At 39.9% G+C, this 24,553-nt stretch overlaps 1 protein-coding gene across 3 annotated transcripts in view; it reads left to right on the top strand.

Moving 5' to 3' along the window:
- gtpbp3 (GTP binding protein 3, mitochondrial) overlaps positions 1-24,553 on the top strand; it is a 52,918-nt gene that overhangs the window by 15,215 nt on the left and 13,150 nt on the right. For all 3 annotated transcript variants that reach the window (XR_007039660.1, XM_047374937.1, XM_047374936.1), the window contains exons 6-9: positions 4,657-4,729; positions 6,487-6,630; positions 11,037-11,202; positions 23,259-23,389. Coding sequence is in view for 2 of the 3 variants with exons in the window: in XM_047374937.1 (XP_047230893.1) it covers positions 4,657-4,729; positions 6,487-6,630; positions 11,037-11,202; positions 23,259-23,389 (514 nt within the window). In the remaining variant the exon portion in view is untranslated. The remainder of the gene's footprint in view (positions 1-4,656; positions 4,730-6,486; positions 6,631-11,036; positions 11,203-23,258; positions 23,390-24,553) is intronic.

The following is a 24,553-nucleotide window of genomic DNA, read 5'->3' as shown; positions in this document are numbered from 1 at the left end:
GACTTCAGACCCGTCGCCCTGACCTCTGTGGTGATGATGTCCTTTGAGCGCCTTGTGCTCTCACACCTAAAAGACATCACCGACCCCCTCCTGGACCCCCTGCAGTTTGCCTACAGAGCCAACAGGTCTGTAGATGATGCAGTCAACCTAGCCCTTCACTTCATCCTCCGGCACCTGGACTCCACAGGAACCTATGCCAGGATCCTGTTTGTGGATTTCAGCTCTGCCTTCAACACCATTGTCCCAGCTCTGCTCCAGGAGAAACTCTCCCAGCTGAGTGTGCCCGACTCCACCTGCAGGTGGATCACTGAATTCCTGTCTGACAGGAAGCAGCGCGTGAGGCTGGGGAAGCACGTCTCTGACTCCCTGACCATCAGCACCGGTTCCCCCCAAGGCTGTGTTCTCTCTCCTCTGCTCTTCTCCCTGTACACCAACAGCTGCACCTCCAGTCACCAGTCTGTCAAGCTTCTGAAGTTTGCGGACAACACCACTCTGATCGGACTCATCTCTGATGGTGACGAGTCCGCGTACAGATGGGAGGTGGACCATCTGTTGGACTGGTGCAGCCAGAACAACCTTGAGCTCAACGCTCTAAAGACAGTGGAGATGGTTGTGGACTTCAGGCAGAACCCAGCCCCACCTGCCCCCATCACCCTCTGTGACTCCACAATTGACACTGTGGAATCTTTCCGCTTCCTGGGAACCATCATCTCCCAGGATCTCAAGTGGGAACCAAACATCAGCTCCCTCATCAAGAAAGCCCAGCAGAGGATGTTCTTCCTGCGGCAGCTGAAGAAATTCAACCTGCCAAAGACTATGATGGTGCACTTCTACACAGCCATCATTGAGTCCATCCTCACCTCCTCCATCACCATCTGGTACGCCGCTGCTACAGCCAAGGATAAGGGCAGGCTGCAGCGTGTCATTCGGTCTGCCGAGAAGGTGATTGGCTGCAGTCTACTGTCGCTCCAGGAACTGTACACCTCCAGGACCCTGAAGCGGGCAGGGAAGATTCTGGCTGATCCCTCCCACCCCGGTCACAGACTCTTTGAAACTCTCCCCTCTGGCAGGAGGCTGCGGTCCATCCGGACCAAAACCTCACGCCACAAGAACAGTTTTTTCCCATCTGCCACCTGCCTGGTTAACAAAGGCCGGAAACCACCCTGACACTCTCCCTTTCCCCCACACCCCCCCCTTTTTTGCTGACAGGACACCTGTAACCTGTAACTCTATGCGTTACATTAATGCTCAGCTTGGACTCCTGCTTTACTTGCACAATGATCACCTGCACTGTTGTACTGCTCTCGCATCTTATACTGCTCTATACTTACTCTCACTCACTTAAAACTGTGAACATATATTTATATTATATTGTAGATATGTTTATACTGTTTAATTTGTATTGTATTGCACCGACTACGCCAAAACAAATTCCTTGTATGTCCAAAAACGTACTTGGCAATAAAGCTTTTCTGATTCTGATTCTGATTCTGAAATTATTATGGGTTGGAACACACAATTAGAACAATGCCAATGCAAAAAAGAAACACAGAAGTTGAATGTGTTTTAAATGCATTTATTGGCTAAATATTTTAATTGTATTCCTCATTTATATGTTTTCATGAATGACCGGTTTCGATGTTTTGAATTTATAAATTAATGAAATGGATTCATGATCTGCATTTGCAACATTTGCAAAGCACTGCAAAGTGTTCATACACCTTGAACCTTTACATGTTCTGTAACCTTACAGCTGCAAGCATTAATGTGTCTTATTGGGATTTAATGCGAAAAACAGGCTGAAAGTAGTGAATAATTGCAAAGTAGTTTTCAAAATGTTTTACAAATAATAATCTGAAAATGATAGCATGCATTTGCTTTCAACCCTCTTTACTCTGATGCCCCTAAATCCAGTGCAAGCAATTACCTTCAGAAGTCACCTGGAATAGAGTCCACCGGTGTGTAAATTGATCTCTACAATTCAAGCTGTTCTGTGAAGGCGTGAAAAGGTGTGATGGAGAACATAACTGATCAAACAGCATCACAAAGGCCAAGGGACACAGCAGAAAGGACAGTGATGAAGTTGTGGAGAAATTTAAAGCAGGGTCGGGTTATAAAGAAACATCTCATATTTTGATCATCTCACATAGTTATGTTCAGTACATCATCTAAAAACAAAAAAATATGACACAACTGCAAACTTACCAAAGATTGGCCATTCACCTAAATAACGTACAGCCTGGACAAGGAGAACAGTAATCACAGAAGAAGCCAAGAGGCCAATGGTGACTCTGAGGGAACTGCAGAGATCCACTTCTCAGGTGGGAGAATCCGTTGATAGTCATGCAATTCTCAAATCTGACATTTATGGAAGATTGGTAATAAGAAAGCAATTGTTTTGCAGTTTGGTACAAGCTATGTAGAGGACACAGCAATCATGTAGAACAATGTGCTCTGGTCGGGTGGGACTATAATTACACACGTGGACAAAATTGTTGGTACCCCTCGATTAATGAAAGAAGAACCCACAATGGTCACAGAAATAACTTGAATCTGACAAAGGTAATAATGAATAAAAATGCTATGAAAATGAACAAATGAAAGTCTGACATTGCTTTTCAAACATGCTACAACAGAATTATAAAAAAAAAAAACTCTTGAGACAGGCCTGGACAAAAATGGTGGTACCCTTAACTAAATATTTTGTTGCACAACCTTTTGAGACAATAACTGCAATCAAACGATTCCTATAACTGTCAATGAGACTTCTGCACCTATCAGCAGGTATCTTGGCCAACTCTTCATGAGCAAACGGCTCCAGTTGTCTCAGGTTTGAAGGGTGCCTTTTCCAGACGGCATGTTTCAGCTCCTTCCAAAGATGCTCAATAGGATTTAGGTCAGGGCTCATAGAAGACCACTTCAGAATAGTCCAATGTTTTCCTCTTAGCCATTCTTGGGTGTTTTTGTTGTGTGTTTTGGGTCATTATCCTGTTGCAAGACCCATAACCCTGTGGCAGATGTAGCAAAGCAGCCCCAGAACATAACAGAGTCTCCTCCATGTTTCACAGCAGGGACAGTGTTCTTTTCTTCATATGCTTCATTTTTCCATCAGTGAACATAGAGCTGATGTACCTTGCCAAAAAGTTTAATTTTTCAAATCCCAGTCTGGCTTTTTTATGATTTGTTTTCAACAATGGTGTTCTCCTTGGTCGTCTCCCATTAAGTCCACTTTGCCTCAAACAACGTCGGATGGTGCGATCTGACATTGATGTTCCTTGAGCTTAAAGTTCACCTTTAATCTCTTTAGAAGTTTTTCTGGGCTCTTTTGTTACGGTTCGTATTATCTGTCTCTTTGTTTTGTCATCACTGTTCCTCCTGTGGCCACGTCCAGGGAGGTTGGCTACAGTCCCATGGATCTTAAAGTTCTGAATAATATGTGCAACTGTAGTCTCAGGAACATGACGCTGCTTGGAGATGGTCTTATAACCTTTACCTTTAACATGCTTGTCTATAATTTTCTTTCTAATCTCCTGAGACAACTCTTTCCTTCACTTCCTCTGGTCCATGTTGAGTGTGGTACACACCATGTCACCAAACAGCACAGTGACTACCTGTAGCCCTATATATAGGCCCACTGACTGATTACAAGAATGTAGACACCTGTGATGCTAATTAATGGACACACCTTGATTTAAAATGTCCCTTTGGTCACAGTGGTACCATCATTTTTGTCCAGGCCTGTTTTAAGAGTTTATTTTTTTAAATAATTCTGTAGAAACATGTTTGAAAAGCACTTTCTGACTTTCATTTGTTAATTTTCATAGAATTTTTATCCCTTATTACTGTCAGATTCAAGTTATTTTTGTGACCATTGTGGGATTTTCTTTCATTAACCGAGGGGTACCAACAATTTTGTCGACGTGTGTAAACGTTTTGGCCTACTTGCAAAACCCTATGTGCACAAGAAAGCTAGCATCACCCTCAAAACATCACCCCCACTTACAAACATGGGAGTTGCAGCATCATAATGTGGGGACGTTTTTTATTTCCATCAGTGACAGGTAAGCTGGTCAGAGTTGATGGGAGATGGATGGAGCAAATTACATCACATTCCTGGAAGAAAACCTGTTATAAACTACAAAAAGCTTGAGACTGTGGTGGAGGTTCAGGGTATCAACACAAGCAGCCAGAGCTGTAGTGGAATGGCTTAGAAAACATATTAATATGTAAAAAAGTATCTAAATTCAATTAAAGCTGGTTCAAGTCTGAAACTTAAACAATGCTGCTCACAGATGTTCGCCATCCAATCCGACTGAGTTTGAGATGTTTTGAAAAGTTGGTCGAGATATTCTCCATTTACACATGTACACATAAGATCTCAAATACATTGAAGTTGGTGATTAAAACATGAGAAAATGTGAAAAGGATCAAGAGGCTTGAATACTTTTGCAAGGCTCTATACAATCTACGTTAGTTCTGCTCTGTTGTGTTTGCCTCATAATATTTTTCTCTTCTGACATAAACTATAAATAATTAAGTACATCACTCTGTTACTGGGAATATCATGATACATTTTTTGTTAATTTGTCTAAACTAGCCTGTTGTTGCATGCTGCATTCAGACAGCTTCTGCCTCTTTTTTTAACTTTTGTCACAGAGTTTAGCCCATGTCGAAGCCTTTATAGACTTCAGCGAGGATGAGCTTATCGAGGAAGGAGTCTTAGACCAAGGTATGTATGGTTACTGATAGCTGTGCTGAACACCTCTACCTGGAGTGGCCCCCTCAGCAGATTCACTTTGAGGCCTGTAGCTCAGACCATTCAGGACTGAGTTTGCATTTTGCATGTTAGTTTGTTAAATCACAAATGAAATACACTAGGTACGATTTGTACAGATTCATAGCCAAAAACGTTTACTTCTGAAACAAACATGGCAGTACAACTTCAATTTGCATTGCTGCATCTGAACACATCCTAATTTTCTCGAGCTATGTAAACAACAGGGCAGTCATCTCCTGGGGTTTAGTTGGAGATGAGATGGTCTACAGGTTTAATTTCTTTCTCAAGGCACAGGATATTTTTAGATTTTTAACTGCGAGAGTGATGATTTGTTGCCTTTTAGGGACAAACCACTAACATGAAACACATGAATATGTTTTGATCTAAACCATTCTATTGTTGCTCTGGCTGTATGTTTATTATCCTGCTGGAAAGTCAACCTCTGTCCCAGTCTGAAGTCTGTGCAGCTTCTGACTGGCTTTCTTCCAGCATCCAATTCAGTTTATTTATGAAGAGCCAATTTACAACAAATATTGCCTCAAAGCACTTTGCAAGATCCAATTTATATACAGAAATACATAATCATATCAGTCTAATCTCATACAGATAAATTCAGTTACATACACCCCAATTTGATCCTCGCTATATTACAGTACTGTCAATTCCAGTTTCTTTTGCAAATTGCTAAAAGTTTATCTGTCTATGGAAACAGCTAATTGCATCATGTCATTATCTTTGCAGCAGTCCCTTATACTGAGAATGCATGGGTTGACAGTGGAAAGGAAAACCCCCTTTTAACAAGACAAAACATCCAGCAGAACCTGGATTAGTGTGTGGATTAGTGTGAGCAGCAATCTGCCCCTACCAACTGGGTGTTTGAGAAGATAGAGCAGACATAGCGCTGGTTCTGTAGTCCTTTGATATTAAAGACAAACTAAAGAGCTAAACTCTAGTAGTGCATTATATGGGATAAAACAAAGAACATAGAGGCTGCAATAGCTTCTTCAGTTCCTTTGTGTTTGAGAGAGACAGTTATACAGAATCAGAAAAGCTTTATTGCCAAGTACGTTTTTGGACATACAAGGAAAGGCAAGGTCAAGTGTATCATCTACAGAGAGAGAACATTAAGTAATTGGCAGCAATAGCTCAGCCATGCCCGCCTCCAGGAAGGAATCACAGCTAAACAGAAACTCGTTATGTAACTTCTAAAGAACAGAAAGAAGATAAAGCTAATGGCACTAATAACTTCAAATCATGCTGAACTGGAAAGTAGTAGGAGAAAGTAGTTAGTATGTCCTCCAACTCCCTGAACTTATAGCAGCATGACTATAGAGATACCTTAGGATAACCCATGGTTAGCTCCATCTTCCCCTCAACTCTGACCAACTTTGCCATCTCTGCTGGTGAACAGCATCCCCAAAGCTATGCTATACCTCTTTTTATTAAGGTGTTTGTTCTCTAATGTTCTTCACAGAACGGCTGGATTTGTACTATGATTAAACTTCACACAGCTGGACTCTATTTACTAATTAGGTTGCTTCTGAAGGCAGCTGGATCCACTGGATTTTATTAAGCTGTATCTGAGTGAAGGGGGCTGAATATATAAGTTTGTGCCCCAAGTAAATTAAGACAATTAATGTGCTTCTGAATCCTTCATCACCTGCTATCGCTTTGAGTGTCTTTCCCTGAGTTTTTTTCTACTCCATCAGTGGACATCTCAGTGTGTGACCTGCAAGCAGAGATCAAGCAGCATTTAAAGGATGAGAGGCGAGGTGAGAGACTTCGCAGCGGAGTCCATGTGGTGATCGCTGGTGCCACCAACGCAGGGAAAAGCAGCCTTCTCAACACACTCTGTAAGAGTAAAGAAAACCAGAATACACTCATGAGCGCACATGATGAATGTATCAAGCTTAAAATAAGCCTGGTGTAACATAAACACAGACTTATTGTTAAATCATATGTGATTTATTAGGGGAAAAAAGCAACATCTTTTAAACTTTGAGGCAGTGTGGACTCAGAGAGGTTTAAATCATTCAAAGAGATGATACTGAGGTCCATACAATGAAACCAAGAAGAATATCCTTCCTTTGCAGATAAAAAAATGTATGTCTGTGTCTGAAGTATCACACTATGGAAGCGGAGGTAACTGACAGTTAAATGAAATTTATGGTATTGTATCAGAAGTTGTTGTTTTAATATTGCATTTGTTGAGGGTATTGTTTCCTGGAGTCTTTTAGAAACGGTTTATGTAAGCCTTCCGGAACAGGATCTTGGCAGGGACTAACCATTAGAATAATAATCCGGTTATCCTGTCCTGATTATTTTGTCTCTGTGATTTCTTCTCACATTCAAACAATAGAAACTGATTTTCTAATAAAGATTGCATAAGATTTGTTTAAGAATTTGTTTAATTCAGTTCATGTAATTTTATTTTATTGACAAATTAGAATTAAAAACCGCACCATAAGACCAAAGTTTAATACTTTTAATGGTTGAGGTTGACAGATAAAATAGATAATATACTGCAATTCAGGACTATAATATAGTCTGATAACCGGCTCCATCTAAAACATTCTCACAACATTTTTTTAAAGAGAAAAAACTGTACCCTCTCTGAACAGTATGAATTACACACCCTTTATCCCAATATACATGCGTTGCACAAAACAAGCATGCATTAAAACTGAGACCTGGGGCTTGATGCTTCTTGTTTTAACCTACCTAAAATGCATTTTAGCAAGAAGCAGAGTGACAGCAGCATATGATTATGTGTGTTAACATAGTCTATATATAATCATATACTCTCTGGAAACGCTTTTCTAGTGTCTATCACGCACATTGTTGTAAAGTCTACAGTTTTCATGCAAGTTGAATGTTTGTTTTTTGGCAAATTTGATCAATTTATCATATGATCATTAACATTATTGCTGCTACTAATATTGATTTTGCCATAATTAAAAATAAGTCTCCACCTCTATCAATCACAGAGGCTGGGAGGTCAAATTTGTATCATTCTTAAATTGCAGCTGGGGGCTGCACAAAATCCTTCCAAATGGCTCCTGGGTCGGACCTTCTGCCCCTTTTTTTGTGTTTCCATTGATTCACTGTTGGCTGTAGTTATGGCTTGAAGCCTCCAGCCATCAGTGTAGTGCGCTGTGCTGCTAACATTACAGTTTGACATTGTCACACCAAATCTGTGTGAAGCAACAAAAAAATACATAAATAGAAACTAAAAACATTAATAAACGAAATACAAGACTGATGGTGTAGGGGTTAAGCGCGCGACCATGTGCATAGGCTATAGTCCTCGATGCGCCTGTCCCGGGTTCGAGTCCCGGACCCAGCGACCTCTGCGGAATGTCTCCCCCTCTCTTTGCCCTCTTTCCTGTCTACCTACTGTTGAAAAATGAAAAATAAAAGGCCTGTAGTGCTGCAAAAAAAGGAAAAAAAACAACTAAATGCCAAAAATCTTTGTATATGCAAGCATGTCTTATAAATGTTTTTCATGTAGAAAAATATCCACTGGGATCATTATCTTGAACGCAGCCCAACCAGAACTGAAAGCTCAGGGGTTTTGACATGAGGGGGGTGTGGCAGGAGAAGCAGAGGACTGGTGTCTGAACTGGTGATGCTCCAACATTTGCATGAAGAAGTTCTAGTTTTGGGCTTTATGAGGAGGGTTTTTTTCTCAGCCATGGTGAAAACGAAGACAAGGACTTTAAAGTGCAAAAGCAAGGACCTTTGACCACGGTGAAGTTGGTTTTAGGTTGGATATTGGATATTCGTGCTCCGCAGATTTCACCGAGGTCTTCCTCCCGTTTGATCCGATGCGGGCAGTCTGATTACAGGCAGCTGTTCTCCGCCTTCTCCCTCCTCCTGCTGAAGTGGTTCCCTTAAAGAACATGATGCTTCATGGTGGTATTGTTTTGTGTGTTTTAGGAAAATGTATGTGCGTCTAAACAGCTGATTTTTGTGTGATCAGCTGGTTTAGGATGTCACGCCGCCTGCGTGTCATTCTGAAAGCTGATATGGTGTCCTTTTTCTTTTCTTTCAGCTTTCAGGCATGTTTTATGATTTGTAAATAGTAAATAGTCCTTAATATTATTGTAGTCGAGCTTGAGTTTTATTAACTTTTTCCTGCATTACCTCCACAAAAAAAACTCCCAGGACCAATCACTGAACAGCAGTCTGTTCACATTACATGTAGTCATTACTTATCCCCGATTTTACCTTCTACTGAGTAGGTCCCAAAAAACAGGTACCGGGCCGGAAAAACCGGTAATGAAAGTGCGCGCAAAATGGGCTGAATGGAGTGAAGCTGGCCCACGTGGAGCCCGTGGAAAAGGGACACCCCTGTCGTAGACGGAGAGATACACTGTATTGCCCAAAGTGTTCAGTCCTGTGCCGTCACACACTCAGAGACTTGAGTTGCATTCCTTTCTTAACCTTTCTAGTTTATCTTGATGTCGGTCCACCCTTTCTAGCTACAACAACTTCAGCTCCTGTGGGAAGACTTTCCAAAAGGTTTGAAAATGTGTTTAACTGAATTTTTGTACCATTCTTCCAGACACAGATTTTTGACAAAGGCCTGGTTCCTTTAGCAAGTCAATTTCACGACTGGAGTTATTGCACAGGTGACATCCTATCATGGCACCAGATTGTTTCCTGTTTTTAGTTTTAGTAGAAGTATGGCCATGAAAGTGATTGGAAGAGCAGATTTCAATTATTGGGAGGAATGAGCAAATACTTTATTATATTATTGTATTATATCTCAAAACCACTCCATGTCCTGTCTAGGTAGACAAAAACGAAGCATAGATATTTCCTATGAAGTTCTTTGGTGCCCTTGTATTAAGGTTAGTGTGAAACAAACCTGGTTTTATCTAAAAACCATGAATTGTCCCCAGTACATAACCAGCTTTGTCTTGTTAAGCCATAAACCCTACAGGGCCTCTGGAGTCCTTGTGTTATCAGGCACCAAGATGTTTCCAGGAGATTTTTCTGGGCAAGTGAGATGAAAAGGGGTCACACTTGTGTTTCCTGTTCACCACACAGAAAAACAATGAGGTTGAAAGTTTGAGAATTTGGGGGTCAGGACAATGTGTTGTTCTGTTTGCCACGTTGCTCAAATCATTCGCATGCAACATAGTTGGGCCTCTCGTTCTGTTAACGGAGGTAGGATCAAACATTGGCGGCTTTTGGTTTTATTAAAATGATTCTTGAACAGACTTACACATATTTAAACTGTTGCATGATACAATTTCACACATATATTTAAGAATACAGCTCAACATTTGGCTAGTGCCAAATGTTAAGCTGGATATCATTACCAAACAACCGCAAACAATGTATTTTATTGGAACTTTATGTGAACATCTCAAAGTTGCACATAACTGTGAAATGAAAGGAAAATTATGGTTTTCAATGTTTCTTTGTTTTTTTTACAAATCTTAAAATTGCAGTCTACATTTGAATTCAGCCCCTCGAGCCAACAGCTGCAAATCTTTTAGGGTATGTCTCTACCAGCTTTGTACATCTGGAAACTGACATTTTTGTCCGTTCTTAGTTTCCCAAACGTGGCCAGATTGAATGAAAAGTATCGCCCCTGATTCCCAATTTGGATTTAAAACTTTGACAATACAAAAATGAGCTTTGGTTTAAACTATTTCATTGTAACTCTGGCTGTATGTTTAGTCAGAACCATGCTGGAAGGTTATTCATGGCCCACGTCTGAAGCCTTTTGGAGCCACAACAGGTTTTTTTTTTAGGATAATCCTGTATTTAGCTCCATCCTTCTCCCCATCTACTCTGGCCAGCTTCCCTGTCCCTACTGGAGAAAAGCATCCCCACAGCATGAACGTGCTGCCATCATGTTTCAACATGAGAATTGTGTGTTATGGATCATATGCAGCGTTCCTTCACACACGTTTTGCACGTAGGACAGAAGGTTTTGATTTTTGTCTCATCTGATCAGAGCACCTTCTTAAACACGTCTGCAGCGTCCCCTACATCAATGGTTTGATGTTGGGGACTTCAAGGCCCAATGTCCTCCATGTTTTAGATCTGCCCCTGCACATCTGATTCATATAATTGTATTATCTCCTCGGCTTTCTACAGATATTTGTTATTGACTCATTCGTTTGTATTGGAGACCACTGCCCTCTGCCATCTTGTGACAAAATGAAAACAGTGTGTCTAATAGCTTTTTACAACAATGACCCTTTCTTGCCTGTCTTACTTGTTTTTTTTTAAAATCCAGGCCAGAGACCTGCAGCAATTGTTTCTCCCATTGCCGGGACCACCAGAGACGTAGTGGAGACAGCACTGGATATTGGGGGCTTCCCTGTCCTGCTGAGTGACACCGCAGGCCTCAGAGACAGCCCAGACGTGGTGGAGCAGGAGGGGGTTCGTCGGGCTCGAGAGAGGTACGGAGAGAGAGCAAATGAAGACAACTGTGTAAAAATGGAGTCAGCTGTTATGATTTAAATCCACGCCAACACAATTTCATGCTGGTGTTTGACTTAAACTGAGTAGCTCTACATAACAATGATGTGTGTTGAATGCTGCCTCAGCAAGTGTTCACGTTTATAACCTAACAAAACAAATTAGTTTAGAGGGCAGTGAAAAATAGGGTCTGGAAAACAAAGAAAGGAAGAAGTCTTTTCTGTCATGTCTGTGTAGCTGCCACAGTTTATATTACTGCTGAGACACGGTTATAAATACATGGGACAAACACACTCAGGAGGTTACGTAATGAAGAGCCACCATTCCTCATTGAGGTTCTTCAAGTGTTGTGGACAGGGTGGATATATGTTTGTAATGATGAACTGTTAGCAGCGTCCAATGGTTATGTCAGGGGAGAATACTTGGTGCATTTGCCATCACTGCTTTACAGAAAGGGCACTCAAGTGAACAATTATATACAAGTAAAACAGTTAGTTGAACTGTTATGAGTTAACTTACATAATGAACAAGATGCGTTGCACAGAGGAAAATAATATATGTAAGCTGATCTCATGATTGAAAAGAGCTATTGGCTCTATTTTAATTATATAATGAAAATTAAGAACTTTAAATACAAATAAGTCAATGCTTTTCAAAATATTCTGTTTAAGTCATAATTATTTTCTTCCCATACAAAGCAAGTGTCAAGTGCTTCCCAAACTACTTGTGTTTTTGGCAGACAGAAAAGCTCATCCACTACTATAAAGCACTGCAACACTGCAAAGAAAGCAATAAAGAAAGATTTAGAGATTGCTGCGCCACTCAGCCTTCTGTTTTGGTGCTAAAGGAAAGGTGTTGATGCCAAATGTATTTAAATAGCTCTTAAAACGAAACAATAGTGATTGCTGGGTCTTTAGAGTCAAATAAAATAAAATAAAATAAAACAATAATAATAGGGAATGTAAAAGATGTTATAATGTATTTTTTCGTATCCCATGGATGTATGGAAACATGTGGTGGGCGAGGTACCACATGGCTCAGTCGTAGATCAGGCACACCATAGCCACAACAGCGGCTATCAGTCCGATAAGCGCAGTCGTCTGGACCATTTGTCCCCTTTTCCTGACAGGTTCTTGTGAACAAAGCCACTAGGGGCAAAAATCTAAAACAAAAACAAACAAAAAACACCATATTTTGCTAAAACTTTACCAATATTTTGTACGTTTTTTGGGTTGTTTTTTTCTAGGATTAGAAACACATTGACATATATAGAAAGTGCAACATGGAATTCTCAGGTTTTTCCCACTAAACCAAAAAACCAAGTAATAATAGTAATAACAATATTGCTGTTGTTTTCGGTGGCCATTTTCCCTCTCCTCTGAGTTTCCAGTGTATTTCCCAGACTAAAAACCAATTATGAGGGTAGAAATATACCCTAAAAGCTTTGTCTGGTATGCATATATTTCTTGTGACATTACCCTGATTCTTCAGGGAGGGGTTTTAGGGAGTCAGGATGTTTCAGTCAATCCAGTTTAAATTTCTCTACAGAACATATACCTATTTGTGTAAATGTTTCTATAACTAATTTGTTTTCCAAATAACAGATTTAACTTTTTAATTGTCTGTGAAGACAGAGAGAATACATTTAGTGGGGGTTTTAAACCACTTACTGCATATTAGATTTTTTCAATTAGATTTTAGGCACAAGTTTGTATTTTTAAGAGATTTCAAACTTTTAAGAAACAAGGCAGCGTCATGTTATTTTGGAACATTTCTTTCTTGCATTGACGTTCCTTTCTCAAAGCCAAAAAGCATGGAAAATGTTCTTTTTGTGTTTTAACAACTACTACAGCGCCTTGAGTGCCTTGTTGCTGAAAAGCGCTATATAAATAAACTTGACTTGACAAATTAGAAATCTCTACCTAATAGAACCTGTATAGAATTATCCAGTTAAGGTTTGATCAAAGTAGTTTACATGCTGATCTAGTAGGTTAGCACTGGTAGGAAGCCTACGAGATACTAACTTTAGCTTCGTTAGCGCCTAACGGTTAGCTAACAGTTAAATGATTTAAAAGCATTGGAGGCCTCTTCCAATGGTTTTCAAGCAATTGCTGTATGCCAGCCCAACCAGAAGGGTTTAATTAGTTGACATTCAACACAACAGGTAACATAAGAACTACCTTCTGTCATTCTTCAAAATAATACTCAACAACATAGATACAACACGTATCAAACTTTAAGTTATCATTTTCAAATTCTTGAACTGAAATACTGCATCGTAGATAGAGCTTCGTGAACAGGCTTCTCTTTGAAGAAATAATGTGCCGTTTTAATCTCACTACAACTCTGGTCAATGTTAGACTTTGCAGTCAGGAGAAATTTTAATGAGTGTAACTGCTGTAAACTAATTAGACGTTTTGGCTGCAGAACACTGAGTTGTAATCCCAAATGGCATTGCTGTTTGTGTTTCCTCTGCCACACTTTCAAGTTAATGTGGAAGCATGTGTTGAATTTTTAGATAAATTTTAAACTACTTTTAAAGTTAGAACTTTGCACAGTGTTTTGGAGAGACTTTACATAAGCTAAAGGACTGGACATTTGAGGTGAGTGATTGAAAGATATGAAAGAATAGTCCTATTATATAAAAAATTACACATTTTAATTATCATGAGACTGCGGGTTTGGGGTTCTAAAGATCTGATTGTATAAAGGTTCAGGGTAGCAGAATGGAAACATGACTAAACTACGAATACTTTGAACAGCTGAGGAAAGAGCTTTTTTAAATAAGAAAAAACAGTATGGAAATTTAATGTAGAAAAGTAATTTTAATCTGCAAATTTCTCTGTCTTATTTGTCCATAAGGAGACTCTTAAATGATAAATAAATTTAGAGTACAAGTTAAAAAGAAACACATGTTTAAACAAAAACACATGGTCTGGTTAGGTGGCTCTATAGGAAGGGTGGACATTTTGTGTTCTATAGGAAACCAGTGTGCAGCGAGCAGGACTGGAGCTCATGACCTGGGTCACTACAGGAAGGACGGGGTGAGTACAAGCATCCGCTGCCACTCCTGCTGGTACCTTAAACTGGGATAGATGCAAGGCAGCGATATTTCAAGTAGATTCCTTTCAGAATAATAAATTAAAGGCTAGAATTGCTATTGTTTTTTTAAGCGGCCAAAATGTATACCCGCCCTGACTTAAAATGTCAAGTCTTTAAGAAAATCCCTTTGGAAAAACACTGCAGAAAACAATATGACCCTGACCAATACAGTAGGAAGCTTCCCCTTCCCCAAATTGAACAAGTACGACGACAGCTGGAACTACTAAAACATTTAAACCTTCAGTAAGGCAACCATCTTTTTGGAAGAATAAATATGTAAAAGAGAAACAAATAAAACAAAATAAAATTACACAATGAAAATCAACAATGTTTAATAATGAAGTAGAAACATTAAAACATTCAGGCTGCAAATAAAAGCTGTGAAGCCCAAAGGAAAACCTATTATATGTTAGATTTTTAATTAATTCAGATTTACATTCCCACTTTGTGCCTGCATCAATGTTTGGCTTTAGGGTCCCTTCAGTTGGCAATTTGAGGTTAAAAGACAAAATGTGGGCATATTTTTGGTCAGCTTAAAACATGGATATAATTTCTTACCTTCCAGTTAAACTATTTTATCATAAATTTAGAGAGGCAAAGAACAAATCTTAATTTTTTCAATTTAATTCAATTTATTTATAAAGCGCCAATTCACAACACGCTTGAAAAAAAGTAATTTCAATCGAATCAAACAGATGTCAAGTGAGGTACATGCATTCCAAATAATCCTAATCATCAAACAGTGCAGTGAAATTCATTTCATTTGAATTTATTATTCAAGTTGGTTGAAGTTTTTCTATCTAAGGAAACTATGGGAAGAAACTTGTGCCATCAGAAACTGAATTTGAATTCCTCAGACTGAATTTGTATTTGTGTAATTTGTAATTAAATGCATTGGTTTGAAAATGAATTTCACTAAACTGAAACTGGATATAATGGTTTAAAACTTAACTTGTTTGCTTTGAAAATTGCTTTGCTTTGTATTGAAAATTCAGTTTGATTACTTTCACTTTCAGTTCCAAAATTCAGTTTTTTGTGCCACACATCCGGGTTCTTGAAGACAGAGATTAATCAAACACAGATTTACTGATTCACGGATGTCATTCACTATTGCTATGTCCAAATTCAGGACTGCATTCTGTTGAAGGATGCATTTTTAGGCCGATAACGTCCTGGATGAGGCAACGAATGCTGTCCAATCTCCAAGGTTCCAACAAATGCGTCCTTCTTATCCCCAGATTTGACGGATGGGTCCAGTGTATCCTCTGTGTCCCACCCTATCCCATGATTCATTGCGGATCGAAGTAGATTGTTTAAATGGAAGTAGCAAAGGCTGGAGGAGAGAGAAAAGTTCTGAATACAATTGGGTATATTGCACATTCTGTGAAACAACTGAACATTTACAATGTTTTTAAACAAGAATGTAGTTGTGTAAACCTAAAATATCTGATCAGTTTATCAAGATATCGCTTAAATGCGCCGATGTGTTCGTCCGCTGCCCCAGCAGCCGCCTCGCCAGCTGTCAGCTGACCGGGTGGTTGAGGTGTGCTAAACCCCGAGAGAACAGCTGACTCCCGGCACATTGTTTTCAAACTTCTGCTGGGTTTCCCCAATGGGTGGAAGTTAAACAGATATAATTCAGTCAGATGAAATCTAATATTAATGTTTGGTTTATTTATTATAATAATAATAATTATGCTCTGCAAATAAACTGATTTAAACCTTGTTCTAAAAGTTAATAAGTTAGTATTTAAGTTGTTGAAATCTTTACAAATAAATTAAACAAATGGTATTTGTCATCAATGTACAGGTCCTTCTCAAAATATTAGCATATTGTGATAAAGTTCATTATTTTCCATAATGACATGATGAAAATTTAACATTCATATATTTTAGATTCATTGCACACTAACTGAAATATTTCAGGTCTTTTATTGTCTTAATACGGATGATTTTGGCATACAGCTCATGAAAACCCCAAATTCCTATCTCACAAAATTAGCATTTCATTAAAAGGGTCTCTAAACGAGCTATGAACCTAATCATCTGAATCAACGAGTTAACTCTAAACACCTGCAAAAGATTCCTGAGGCCTTTAAAACTCCCAGCCTGGTTCATCACTCAAAACCCCAATCATGGGTAAGACTGCCGACCTGACTGCTGTCCAGAAGGCCACTATTGACACCCTCAAGCAAGAGGGTAAGACACAGAAAGAAATTTCTGAACGAATAGGCTGTTCCCAGAGTGCTGTATCAAGGCACCTCAGTGGGAAGTCTGTGGGAAGGAAAAAGTGTGGCAGAAAACGCTGCACAACGAGAAGAGGTGACCGGACCCTGAGGAAGATTGTGGAGAAGGGCCGATTCCAGACCTTGGGGGACCTGCGGAAGCAGTGGACTGAGTCTGGAGTAGAAACATCCAGAGCCACCGTGCACAGGCGTGTGTAGGAAATGGGCTACAGGTGCCGCATTCCCCAGGTCAAGCCACTTTTGAACCAGAAACAGCGGCAGAAGCGCCTGACCTGGGCTACAGAGAAGCAGCACTGGACTGTTGCTCAGTGGTCCAAAGTACTTTTTTCGGATGAAAGCAAATTCTGCATGTCATTCGGAAATCAAGATGCCAGAGTCTGGAGGAAGACGGGGGAGAAGGAAATGCCAAAATGCCAGAAGTCCAGTGTCGAGTACCCACAGTCAGTGATGGTCTGGGGTGCCGTGTCAGCTGCTGGTGTTGGTCCACTGTGTTTTATCAAGGGCAGGGTCAATGCAGCTAGCTATCAGGAGATTTTGGAGCACTTCATGCTTCCATCTGCTGAAAAGCTTTATGGAGATGAAGATTTCATTTTTCAGCACAACCTGGCACCTGCTCACAGTGCCAAAACCACTGGTAAATGGTTTACTGACCATGGTATCACTGGGCTCAATTGGCCTGCCAACTCTCCTGACCTGAACCCCATAGAGAATCTGTGGGATATTGTGAAGAGAACGTTGAGAGACTCAAGACCCAACACTCTGGATGAGCTAAAGGCCGCTATCGAAGCATCCTGGGCCTCCATAAGACCTCAGCAGTGCCACAGGCTGATTGCCTCCATGCCACGCCGCATTGAAGCAGTAATTTCTGCAAAAGGATTCCCGACCAAGTATTGAGTGCATAACTGTACATGATTATTTGAAGGTTGACGTTTTTTGTATTAAAAACACTTTTCTTTTATTGGTCGGATGAAATATGCTAATTTTGTGAGATAGGAATTTTGGGTTTTCATGAGCTGTATGCCACAATCATCCGTATTAAGACAAAAAAGACCTGAAATATTTCAGTTAGTGTGCAATGAATCTAAAATATATGAATGTTAAATTTTCATCATGACATTATGGAAAATAATGAACTTTATCACAATATGCTAATATTTTGAGAAGGACCTGTATTTTATCTAGTGTTAAATTTTTATATCAATGAACACAAACAATATTTTCACCATTTAAATGGCTGAATAATGAACAAGATCATAAAACAATAAGATTTTAAAACAAAACATCATTATAAGCCATCAGCGATATGTAAAAGGTTAAATAAAAACCGTGTAGTCATTTACAGTAGAGACGCCGTTATTAACCTTCAGGCTCCATTTGTTCGGCTTCACAGCTCTGCGCTTCACGCTAACACGGTTGCTATGCAACAGAAGTTACGTTGAGGTTAGGGCAAGAGAAACGCAGACCGACGTAACACCGGCGGCACACTATGCTAATCTGGCATGTTTAGCTAATAGCTACAGGTAGCTAGTGTTGCTGTTTGACCATCATTTGTTTACATGACGCTTCTTGTAGATGTTCATTTGACTTGGTGATTGAAATCCGCTAAGCTCGTGTTTGCAGCAATGCTCCAGCTCAACATGCCGTAAAGGAAGTTTAACCTGATGTTAAATGAAATCGATGAATCTGTGTTTGATTGATATGTGGCTATCCTCAAGGACCCGGATGTGTGACACAAAAAACTGAATTTTGGAACTGAAATTGAATTACAGACCTGAAAGTGAAAGTAGTCAAACTGAATTTTTAATACAATGAAATACATTTTAAAAGCAAATGAATTCAGTTTCAAACCATAAAATTCAGTTTTAGTTTAGTGAAATTCATTTTCAAACCAATGCATTTAATTTCAAAATGCACAAATACAAATTCAGTCAGAGCAATTCAAATTCAGTTTCTGATGGCACAGGTTTCTTCCCATAGGAAACCCAGCAGACCCAGACTGCATCGAGTCAGTGACTTGAAGCATTCACTCCTCCTGGATCAGCATTTAGTAACAGTGAGCAGTTGCTTGCATTGACTTTGCAGCAATCCCTCATACTGAGCATGCTTGTAGTGACAGTGGTAAGGAAAACTCCCTTTTAACAGGAAGAAACCTCCAGCAGAACCAGAACCAGGCTCAGTGTGAGCGGCCATCTGCCACGACAGACTGGGGGTTTCAGAGAACACACAGAAGCACAATCCAGGGGTACTTTCTATGGCAAAGAAAAGTAAAACATTAATGGTAGTAGCTCCTTTAGTGGCTTCTCCTAGAAGAGGAAGACAGCTAAGCAGATGAACTCTGAGCCTGTTTTCAAGTCTAGAGTATGAAAGAGAGAACATACAGTTAATAGAAGCTCAGCCATTAGCTATGAGAGAGACAGGGTTAAACACTGAAAGGCAAGGCCAAGTGTATCATCTGTAGAAGGAGAACGTTAAGTTGATGGCAGCAGCAGCTCAGCCGATGTGCCCTTTCATGGAAGGTGTCACAGCTAAACACAGAGCTAGGCCAGGTGTAGCTTCTGGAAGGAGAAAAAACAGAGATAAAAAAAAAGTTAAAAGCTGAGATAACAGAATCAAAGCTAAACAAATTAAGGTTTGTTTAGCTTTAATAAACAGAATTACACTTCAATTAAATAAAAAGGTTAGGAATTAGTAACAAAAATAACCAGTAATTAACTTAATTGTGAATCACTATACTGTCTCTTTGTTAAGATGCAAACAAACAAGGATAAAAAAAGATGCAAATTTTATAATCTACCACTACAGCAGAAATAGTTTTGAATAAGAAATTGAACTTTAAGGATATTATCTGATCTAAATAAAGTTAAACTTTTATCAGAGGGTTGCTTGTTTTGGAGGAGAAAAGAGGCTTACTGCCTGATTTTGGGTTAGAAAGTTTTGGAGAGAAACAAAAGAGGAGTAATTCAAAGGTACTGAATAACCTGTGATCGCTCAGCTTCCAACACCAGAACCACCTTGTCAAAACAGGAAAGGAGATTGTCTCCTTTGTGGGTCAGATGCAACTGTTTACGTTTCCTGAAGCACTTGAGGATCTGCTCCAGGTGTTCTGCCACCTCCACCTTTCTCCGTGCAGGAAAGCTGACTTTTCTGCTCTAACAATGGTTCTGTCTGTCTGAAGGTCACTCAGAGACTGGCATTCTGACACATTTGTTTTACACGTCTTTGTGATTCTCCACTTTGAAACCAGAACCGGGTGAGGCACTCAAAGAAAGTCACTAAGGGACACTAAATACGTCCAAGCAGGACATCTGACTGTAACAAAAAACATTTGATGCAACTGAATCATGACAAGTTGATCAGGCCTCTTAATAACTTGGTTGGCCAGAACTTCTCTCTGATTCTTGTTATTTTCAAGCCCCACAACTCTGCTGCCATGGAGCAGTCATAAAGCTCATCAGCTAATCAGATGAGGACTTAGAGTATTGAAAGAGATAAGCAATAATACAACATAATAGGCAGATAATTAATAATACAGCATAATAGGCAGATAATGCTGGCAGGTATTCAGATGAGACCTTTTTTGAGCAAAAAACACCTAGAAAATGATTCACATTTTACTGATTGTCAGCACCGTCAGCTTGGGATAAGAGCACGGGTGAAAGTGAGCCGGTACGGTCCGGTACTGCGTACCTCTAAAAGATTGTGCGCCGGTAGAAGAGGGAAGAACGGCTGTCTGCTATGAAGCCGTCATCCAGAACCAGTTACGGCTGCAAAAACTCACGAGCACACAAAGAACATCAGATCCGTTACCAATAGGCAGTCTAAAACACGACTTAATCTGTTTATAAATATAGCTTTTCCCCCTCATTCCAAATAGTTTCTGAACTGTTCTGCTATGCTGGAGCCTCAATGCTCTTGCTTTGCTTCTCTCCCCTCGGAGCTCGAGGGTTTTGTGAACGGCCAGCCTTTAAAACGACCACCGCTACGTTTAATGTCTGTCTGCTCGCTGCTAAATAGCCCAGTTAAAAGCAAAGAGAGAGAAACTAGTTGTGTTTCATGTAATTTTGCTGAATTACAACAACACAGTACAGCTCGAAAACACCGTTACAACCAGAGATTTCACATACGCTACACGAGAGCGCATGCGCAATTACCTCCGAAACAGAACGGCTGCCAAAAAGATTGGTGTGTTCGATTCAATGGACGGGGAGATTTTACACAGGTGGTGCACAGACATAAAACACCGCAGCTTGCATTAGGACAGGACGAACAATAAATCACTTACCATCTACAGACTTTTAAATAAAAACCTCGAAAACAACCGAACTGTGAAATTTTTTAATTTAAATGAAATCAAAACTTGACCACAATGCAGAGAACAATAACTTCTTTGTTCAAAAGAAAAGACGGAAACTGAAGATGAAAAGTTATGCATCAGAAAATAGTTTATCATTATTTCATACATGGGAGTTCTTTAACAATTGAAAAAAAAAAAAATTATATATATATATATATATATATATATATATATATATATATTTGAGGGGGCACCGATGAGAGTCACAATTAACACACACACAAATCATATATATATACAGTACAGACCAAAGGTTTGGACACACCTTCTCATTGAAATAGTTTTCTTTATTTTCATGACTATGAATATTGTAGCTTCACACTGAAGGCATCAAAACTATGAATTAACACATGTGGAATTATATACTGAACAAAAACGTGTGAAACAACTGAAAATATGTCTTATATTCTAGGTTCTTCAAAGTAGCCACCTTTTGCTTTGATTACTGCTCCGCACACTCTTGGCATTCTGTTGATGAGCTTCAAGAGGTAGTCACCTGAAATGGTTTTCACTTCACAGGTGTGCCCTGTCAGGGTTAATAAGTGGGATTTCATCCTTATAAATGGGGTTGGGAACATCAGTTGTGTTGTGCAGGAGGTGGATACAGTACACAGCTGATAGTCCTACTGAATAGACTGTTAGAATTTGTATTATGGCAAGAAAAAAGCAGCTAAGTAAAGAAAAACAAGTGGCCATCATTACTTTAAGAAATGAAGGTCAGTCAGTCGAACAATTGGGAAAACTTTGAAAGTGTCCCCAAGTGCAGTCGCATAAACCATCAAGCGCTACAAAGAAACTGGCTCACATGAGGACCGCCCCAGGAAAGGAAGACCAAGAGTCACCTCTGCTGCGGACGATAAGTTCATCCGAGTCACCAGCCTCAGAAATCGCAGGTTTAACAGCAGCTCAGATTAGAGAACAGGTCAATGCCACACAGAGTTCTAGCAGCAGACACATCTCTAGAACAACTGTTAAGAGGAGACTGTGTGAATCAGGCCTTCATGGTAAAATAGCTGCTAGGAAACCACTGCTGAGGACAGGCAACAAGCAGAAGAGACTTGTTTGGGCTAAAGAACACAAGGAATGGACATTAGACCAGTGGAAATCTGTGCTTTGGTCTGATGAGTCCAAGTTGGAGATCTTTGGTTCCAACCACCGTGTCTTTGTGCGGCGCAAAAGAGGTGAACGGATGGACTCTACATGCCTGGTTCCCACCGTGAAGCATGGAGGAGGAGGTGTGATGGTGTGGGGGTGTTTTGCTGGTGACACTGTTGGGGATTTATTCAAAATTGAAGGTATACTGAACCAGCATGGCTACCACAGCATCTTGCAGCGGCATGCTATTCCATCCAGTTTGCGTTTAGTTGGACCATCATTTATTTTTCAACAGGACAATGACCCCAAACACACCTCCAGGCTGTGTAAGGGCTATTTGACCAAGAAGGAGAGTGATGGGGTGCTGCACCAGATGACCTGGCCTCCACAGTCACTGGGCCTGAACCCAATCGAGATGGTTTGGGGTAAGCTGGACCGCAGAGTGAAGGCAAAAGGGCCAACAAGTGCTAAGCATCTCTGGGAACTCCTTCAAGACTGTTGGAAAACCATTTCAGGTGACTACCTCTTGAAGCTTATCAACAGAATGCCAAGAGTGTGCGGAGCAGTAATCAAAGCAAAAGGTGGCTACTTTGAAGAACCTAGAATATAAGACATATTTTCAGTTGTTTCACACTTTTTTGTTCAGTATATAATTCCACATGTGTTAATTCATAGTTTTGATGCCTTCAGTGTGAAGCTACAATATTCATAGTCATGAAAATAAAGACAACTCTTTGAATGAGAAGGTGTGTCCAAACCTTTGGTCTGTACTGTGTATATATATATATATATATATATATATATATATGCATGCATATATGCCCCCAGTGCCTCCCCAGCCCCCCCCTGTAGCTCTGCCCCTAAGTACCGGCAAGAATTTAAAACTGCTTTCACCCCTGGATAAGAGGTTGTTTTTTTTTTACTAAATCAAGGATATTTGGTAAGGGACTTAGGTGAAAGGTCAGATCTGTGGGCTATGTACACTGCATATAAAATACTTTGATTTTTAAATTACCAGAATTTCTTCCTAGATCATAAAGGCAGACTTCAATATGGCAGTGACAGGGTTTAGTTGGCTAACACTGTGAAAAGTAGTTCTAAGAGGGAAAACCTTTTTTTACAGGGGTTTAGCCAACTCTGAGAATCTAGACAGAAAAAAAACGTTTAAAATGTATTTTAGATCAGACGATACGACCAGTGGCCACCAGGCTAACCTTAATGCTGTTTGTGTTTGTTTTAGGGTGCAGCAGGCTGATCTGACCCTGGTGGTGGTCGACTCCACCATCCTCCCCTCTGAGGTACAGCAAGCTGCAGCGCTCCTGCTGGAGCACCTGAGGGGTGTCCTGTCCTCCCAGGAGCAGCCTGAAACAGGTATTTCAATATGACATCATGCAGCAAGTATTTGACCTTTATGGGAGTTTAATTTAGCTTTCTGGTAAAGTTAAAGTTGCTAATGTATTTTGGGTGAAAATGTGAGTATTGAAAGGATTTTTAGTTAATTTTGTATTGTAACCTTGAGTTCATTTGTGTTAATGTATTATATAATTTCCTGTTCATATCACAGCATCTGATCTATGTTAAGGTCAAAACCAAAGGAAGCTTCTTAGCTTTAGGCCATTGAATTCTGCCCAGCCATTGTTCTGTATAATTACTGTACTTGATGGCTGCAAAGCTGAATAAAGGCATGACAGCATCAGTACCTTAAATGTCACTGTTATCAGTGCTGGTGTGTTTCCTGAAGCCATACCTTTATCTGATCTGTTTACATATATTTAGACAAATTACCATATATTTTTCTGATCTTACAACCACAGTGTTCAATGTATTTTATTGTGATTTTGTGTGACACACAAAAAGTAGTGCACAGTTGTGAAGTGGAAGAAAAGGGATATTACATGTGAATCTTTTTTGCAAGTAAAAATCATAAAATTGTTTTGGGCATTTGTACCTAACCTTCCCAAGTCGGTACATTGCAGAACCAGCTTGGCACATCTAGAGACAACATTTTTGGTCCAATCATCTTTGCAAAATAGCCCAAGTTTAGTCAGATTGGATGGAAAGCACATAATTGTAAAATAGAAAAAAAGGACACAGTAAACGCCTGTAAGTCTTTTGAGGTACATGTACTGTATGTCTCCAGCTTTACTTGACTATGGACTGAAGAAGAAAAGCATCCCCACATCATGATGCTTCCACCACAATATGTGCAGTGTTTATGGCTTTGTTTCATAAACAATAGATTTTTTCTTACTACATTTCCAAGCCATATTTGTTGAGCCTATGACTAATAGTTGCCCTATCAACAGATTCTCCCACCTGAGCTGTGAATCTCTACAGGTTCCCCAGAGTTACCATTGGCCTATTGGTTGCTTCTCTGACTAATGGTCTGTTCAGGGTTATACACAGTATTTGCTTTCTGCAACACTTAATGTTTTGCACGCAGCCCAACTAGTTTAGTTTTGGTCTTATGTGACCTGAGCTTCTTCCTCAAGTGCTTTCAAATGCTCCCTTTGTCCTGCCTGTCATTCTAGGAGG

The sequence above is a fragment of the Girardinichthys multiradiatus genome, chromosome 9 (assembly GCF_021462225.1).
Source record: "Girardinichthys multiradiatus isolate DD_20200921_A chromosome 9, DD_fGirMul_XY1, whole genome shotgun sequence".
Classification (NCBI taxonomy): domain Eukaryota; kingdom Metazoa; phylum Chordata; class Actinopteri; order Cyprinodontiformes; family Goodeidae; genus Girardinichthys; species Girardinichthys multiradiatus.
The sequence above is the reverse complement of the archived record's forward strand: the minus strand, read 5'-3'. Positions and strand labels throughout refer to the sequence as shown.